Genomic DNA, 6,860 nt, shown 5'->3' with positions numbered 1-6,860 from the left:
CCTCTGCCCGTCAGAGTCGCTCGACCTTCATATTTACCTTTTAATTTTGAGCGGACTTTATTGGCTGTCTTCTTGATGTCAGCTGTGAGGTCCTCCAGTTCCTGCTTGGTTTCTGCGGAACGGAAAGAGAGGGGAGAACAGGATGAGACGCAAAATGAAAACCCATGTGGGAGATGTGTGGGACTGGGTGTGAGTCAGAAGGAAACACTTGTGAATGCTTGTGTAATGTATGTGGGGAGGGAGGTGTGTCATTGCTTCACCGTTCATCCATGCATGTAAGTGTGCACATATCTGTGTGTGTGTGTGTGTGGTGGATGTGTATGTGTGTGTGTGCGTGCGTGGTTCAGCTGCAGTGCTTGTACTGATTTATAACCGCTGCAGTGCCATTCAGTCAGTGAAACCAGCTCAGCCCTTTCTTTCTTTCTCTCTCTGTCTCTCTCCCTCCCTCTCTCTCTTCCTCTCTCTCTCTCTCTCTCTCTCTCTCTCTCTCTCTCTCTCTCTCTCTCTCTCTCTCTCTCTCTCTCTCTCTGTCTCTCTCTCTCTGTCTCTCTCTCTGTCTCTCTCTCCCTCTCTCTCTCTCTCCCTCTCTCTCTCTCTGTCTCACTCCCTCCCTCCCTCTCCCTCTCTCTCTTCCTCTCTCTCCCTCCCACACAATCACTCAATCTTTTCTTCATCCTCCTCCTCTCCATCCTTCGCCCCCTTGTTCCCTCTATCACTCCTCCCTGCCTCCTCTACGAGCCCCCCATAGTTATATCTAGTTCATAGTGTCTGTGTTGCAGACCACTGACAACATGTACCAGACAACATGTAGCTAGCTGGTAACACAAAACCATAAGCAGAATCGGTTAAATGACGACCAATTAAATGCGTCCACCTGTTGTCATATCTGTCTAATGAGTTTATCACTTGATTTTTCTCCACGTTGCAACTTGGCAGGATGACCGTTTGGTAAAGGAAATGTGTTTTCATAGATGAGCAGAAGTTAGGTCTGATCTACAGATTGAGGGTGTTGTCGACTCTAAATCTAAAGAGAGGATCAGTAGCTGCTTGGCTGCGATCAGCCAACATCCAGGACTCAGGACCAGGGGATCAACTGCCAGACACAGTCAACATGTAACAACGTTTCCTGGCAGAGTTTCACCAACAGTCCCAATTAATAGTCTTGGTGAATTGTATATAGGATATGAAAAGGTTGGATGGTTGATTCAATTTTTCTAATTCTTACCTTGTTAATTAGTGTTGTTATTGTTGATAAGTATAGCAGCTCATATAGGTTAGGATTAGGATAGGTGGAAAGAGATTTTAAAGAGGAACAGGACCCAACAAGTCCAATAGTCTGTACTTGTTACAAATGGCTGAACTTGAACTAATCCAAACACACCTACGACAGACACTTGAGAAATGACACGCACACAGAAACAAACACATCATCATCTTCTAATTTTATCCACACATTAGGATATTAAATTACAGACATCACAGTTGAGTACTGAATCAACACTGAAGCCTTTTTCATTTGGGTACATGTGATGGGTGTATGTCTAGAGCCAATTAGTGCTAATCAACATGTAATTACGAGGCTAATTCAGTATAATTCCTTGCTAGCTGTTATCAACAAACAGACCAGACAGTATTGAGTTGTGTCTGGTATTTAACAGGTTAACAGCGTTATGTGTGTCCTGTTTTAACAGGAAGTGTCACTGTAAGGATGTTAAAGGTGTCCTGTTTTAACAGGAAGTCTCACCGTGAGTATATGAAAGGCGTCCTGTGCCAACATCGGGCCTTTACATTGTGTCTGTCCATCGATTCTCCCAAAACAAGACGTGTCCTATGTCACTGAACTGGCAACTCATATTTGCACACAGCAACACCTCTGCAACGGGTCAATACTGCCTGTCTGGGAGCGGCACCTGCAGCTATATCTCTAACACTCCCGCCATGACTACACACACGCTCAGGGGCGCCGCAGAGATATTTGGACCCCTCCCCATTTTGGTTATGTCTGTTTTTTAATTCAACACATTGAATTCAAAGCTTTTGGAGGGTCAGTGCCCCTTTAACACGCCTGCACACTGGGGCCCTGGGTAGTCAGCGCCCCTTTAACACGCCTGCACACTGGGGCCCTGGGTAGTCAGTGCCCCTTTAACACGCCTGCACACTGGGCCCTGGGTAGTCAGTGCCCCTTTAACACGCCTGCACACTGGGGCCCTGGGTAGTCAGTGCCCTTTAACACGCCTGCACACTGGGCCCTGGGTAGTCAGCGCCCTTTAACACGCCTGCACACTGGGGCCCTGGGTAGTCAGTGCCCTTTAACACGCCTGCACACTTCTCTCTACTGGAGTTCTCCAGGCTTAGTTTATAGATTTGGGCTTTTTGAGACTAATACCTCCCCACCCGGGTAGCTACATAAACAATCATGCGTCAGATAAAACCTACAAAGAACTTCAACAGTAGATCTGGGCTGCAGCCCTGTAAGCTGTCCTCAGAGGCAGAGGTGTATTGATTGAGTTCAGCTGTTGAAGTTGGGGTTGTCCAGTTGACACCGTCCGGACTAATGTGAGGATCGATTTCTGTATAACCTTCACATTTATAGGACATCCTCAGGATTTTCATCTACTTTTTTTATGCTGTAAGGACCATGTTGGAAAAGGAATCAAGAGAGAGAGAGAGACAGAGAAAGAGAGAGATAATAGAGAAGAGAGAGCGACAGAAATAGAGAGAAAGAGAGAGAAATGAGAGAAAGAGAGAAAAGAGAAAGAGAGAGCAACAGAAAGAGAGAGAAAGAGAGAGGAAAGAGAAATAGAGAAAGAGAGAAAGAGAGAAAGAGAGAAAGAGAGAAAGAGAGAAAGAGAGAAAGAGAAAGAAAGAACATTTCCTTGTTGTCCCTTTGCTAAATCTACTCTGATTATAGACCTCAAACATTCACAATTCATTAGAAAACAGCTTAGTAGAAGCTGAATAACCACCGTCTGCAAAGTTGGTTCTGACGGATGCTCGTAGGCGTGCATCCGCATAGCCTACGTGTCCCAGCATGCATTATTCAATAATGTACTTTAGGATGCATTTTAAATTGTTCTACAGAGCATCCAGATGTTTTAAATATATAAAGGAACTATTCAGACTGTGTGCTACACTAGTTCAATAATTAATTGAATGTTATGAACAGAATATTACTTCTAATTTCATTATATGAAGTGAAGAAGTAATATATCAAACACATTAAAACCAGACATCAACAATACACAGCACAGGACAAAACAAGTACTGGTTAACTAGTTAACCAGTTAACCAGTAACCACTTAACTCACTCACGAACACTCATCGCCATTAACTAGTCCGCTGAGGCGACTTCTTCATGAGGCATGCATGGAAAGACGAAGGGTGAAAAGACAAGAAGGAAACACACACAAGAAGAAGAAAAAAACAGCATTCTCATAAACGGACCACATAACATAGGACATGAACGTGCAGAACAACACATATAAAATGTTGAAATCATAAGGCAGAAATAGCATGCAAACACAATGCGAGGTTGGCGCTGCATGCATAATCCGGTGCACGTGAAACGGAGCATAATTCTGGACGATTCCGTGATGGGGGAGAGGGCCGTACAGGGTGAATCGACCCAGACTAGCGCCTGTCTGACTGAAGCTAGAGCTAGCCACGAAACACGTCTGATGAGGCCCTGGTGTTAGCACTGAGAGTTTTGCTCAATCCAGTTGAGTCACATGCAGTCTAGGTCACAGAAAACTGTTCGGGACATCTCATCTACAAAGCAGATCATTATAAAGAAGCCATTTTCTGGATAAAATCTCTGTCTTTCTCTTTCATGGTTTTCCACTAGACGATAGAGGCAGTTTCTGTTTTAATGTGAAGCGTAGTCCGATTTTAGAAGCTGAAGTTGTAGAGCCATATGATTAGATTTACTAACCCATTTGGTAAAAAAGGCTGAGGACCATCATTTAATATTCAAGAGAATATTGTGGTTTGATCATTAAAGCTTGTTAAACGTTTATTGAGCTTGGATGCAGCTCATGAGGGCATGGTGAATAGTGATACATGTTGACTTATTTTAGCGGCCTATACAGGATCAGAAATGTCATAAATGGATTAATCATCTATTTCATTTACGTAAATACATATGCATGTTCATGACTATACACACCAACGCACAATCGTTTCAATCCAGTTCTAGGTTTTTGTCCTACGGCTCCAGACTTTTTCACATCTGAGAGTTTAAGTATTTTTCTAGCCTACTTAATATATATCTGAGTAGCGATACGTTCTTGTTGTTGTTTTGCAGTAGGCAGTATCACACAGTTGGAAAGCAAAACTGCAAATGAAACTCCACAGTGTGAGCTAATAATAATAACTGGGTCAGTTCTATGGATGATTTAGGGGATGTGTTTAGTTGTGTGCGTGGACCGAGGGAGAGCGTGCGATTGGCCGGGACTTACTTTCGTCAGGATTGGGTGCTGCAAGATGGCGCTGTGCTGCTTCTTAACCTGTTCCACATCCTCTGACAGCTTTTCTATACAGCCCCGGATCTCTTCCACCTGCGCAGGAAACATCAGCGTGTTAGCTTGCCGGCTGTGTGTGTGTGTGTGGGTACTGTATGTTCCATATCCTTGAGGGTTTAAGTTGGTTTGACGGGCAGTTCTATGGGTGTTTGTGAAGCCCTCTGTGACATGGCTAGCGAAACAGGCTACACAAATACATTTGATTTGATCCACGTTTCAACTGATTGACATAAACTGGGGAAGCCAGAGCCGAGAACAAGCGTTTCCTGTTTCCTGTTTCTCCTCATAATTGGACATTAGAAGCTTTTTTCTCATCTCGACCTGCGCTCTCCTCACGGGCACAGTACAGGTTCTGTGTTGTGTGGGGGAACCAAGGACTACGGACCCTGCGACGGGCCAGGGAGTCAGATGCTGAGTCATTGGCTGGCAGGAGGAGCGAGTGGATTGGCTGGCAGGAGGAGCGAGTGGATTGGCTGGCAGGAGGAGCGAGTGGATGGCTGGCAGGAGAGCGAGTGGATTGGCTGTGTGGGCTGACTGACAGAGCAGCCTGGGATCTCAGCCCTCAGGCCAGCGCTGTGTCTGCTGTCGACTGCTCATGGTCATGACCTCCAGAGCTGCGTTCTCCTGGTTGGACACCAGAACCTGGGATGGTCCTGGTTGTGTTGGGCAAACGGGGAAATTTTCTGCATCATTCTGTACGGTCCTGTGATGGAGGAAAGTGTCTTGCAGGGTGTATCTGTGCATCTGTGAACCTCTTTATCTTGCCTACAGAATTTCCCCACCTAGGGATGAATAAAAAGAGTTTTCTAATCGAATGTTTCCCTTATCTCTGGTTCCATGTGTGCTGTATTTTGGATGTGGGGACATTTCAGGGAAAATACTGTGTTGGAGTATTTTAGCTGGCAACTAAGCTTTTGCGTTATTTGCAGACAACAGCAGATATTCTCTCTGCTGCTGCGCTCTGAATCCCAGATGGCTGTCTGTGGCAGGAGGAGTCCTCCCACAGTCCTTCATCCCGTCTCCTATCCAGGGTCCAGAAGCCACATCCTGATACAGACATGGGGAAGAAAAAAGACCGCTCCACAGTGTGACTGTAGCTGTGTGAATACTTCTGCATAAGCCAGGGCGGTTTCCAGTGACTATTACACTTAAAACCTAAACCAAGCTGTGCCCAAGTTCATTTAATCCACCTTCCGGATTCCTGCTAGGCTTGGTAAAAAAAAAATATATATATTTCCTCCTGTCTTGACACAAGTTGAGCAAGTTGAGTTGAGGCCAGCTCTGAAGGTGGAAAAGAGTACAGCTAAGCCTGGTTTAATGACTACACTACCCAGCAGCCTTGCAGACAGGTGTTTAGAATTACAACCCTCCAGGGTCTTAAAACCCGCTGATTCACTGTCCTGCCTCGTGCTCATGCTGTGATTGGCCAGAGAGAGAGGGCTCACTTGGTTTCTCATCTGCAACGGTTGATTGAAAGGCAATTCATCACCAATATTGGGGACAGTTAGTCTGTTCATCGCTGCACTGACAACCAATAGAGTCTAATCGAGTCCATAAAAAGCTATTACATAAGTCGTCTACACTAAAACTCTCCTTCAACAGCAAAGATTAAAGAAGTATAGTCGATGACGTGGCTTATTGTGTGAAATAGGTTCTTTGGGGAGAGCAGCAGTTTGTAGGAGCAGTCGGCATGAGACACGGTGAGTGTTGCAAGGTGGTCGGAGGCAGCTGGAGGTCAACATGAACAGTATGCATCTCCACAGTCTACAGCCTCCACTGCCGACAGCATGGAGGCACTGCAGTCTCACGGCATTAGGGAGAGAAAGGTCAACGTCTCTGGTGCGCCGGACAAAAACACGAGAAACCTAGGGGAAGGACTCGGCCGCTGTTACGACCCCCCCCCCCCCCAACACACACACGCTCTCTCTCTCTCTCTCTCTCTCTCTCTCACTCACTCTCACTCTCACTCTCTCTCTCTCTCTCTCTCTCTCTCTCTCTCTCTCTCTCTCTCTCTCTCTCTCTCTCTCTCTCTCTCTCTCTCTCTCTCTCTCTCTCTCTCTCTCTCTCTCTTTCTCATACACACACACACACACTCTCTTTCTCTGTCTATCTTACACACACACACACACACACACACACACTCTCTCTCTTTTTCTCTCTCTCTTTATCTCTTTTGCATCACACATACACACACACATTCTCTCCTTAACATGCCCGCTACTGGTTCACCAATTAGTATGCAAATCACTACAATTTCCCCTGTTAGAACACACCAAACAGGGTTCTGCTCTATTTGCATGCATGGCTCCTCCCCTTTGCCTCATAGCACATGTCCTTGGT

At 45.7% G+C, this 6,860-nt stretch overlaps 1 protein-coding gene across 1 annotated transcript in view; it reads right to left on the bottom strand.

The window, feature by feature from the left end:
- Positions 1-6,860, bottom strand: part of LOC136939313 (syntaxin-1B-like) — a 33,842-nt gene that overhangs the window by 8,972 nt on the left and 18,010 nt on the right. Inside the window, 3 exon segments of the mRNA XM_067232058.1 lie at positions 38-112; positions 4,458-4,478; positions 4,481-4,556. Of these exon segments, the coding sequence (XP_067088159.1) occupies positions 38-112; positions 4,458-4,478; positions 4,481-4,556 (172 nt within the window).

The sequence above is a fragment of the Osmerus mordax genome, chromosome 3 (assembly GCF_038355195.1).
Source record: "Osmerus mordax isolate fOsmMor3 chromosome 3, fOsmMor3.pri, whole genome shotgun sequence".
Taxonomy (NCBI): Eukaryota; Metazoa; Chordata; class Actinopteri; order Osmeriformes; family Osmeridae; genus Osmerus; species Osmerus mordax.
The sequence above is the reverse complement of the archived record's forward strand: the minus strand, read 5'-3'. Positions and strand labels throughout refer to the sequence as shown.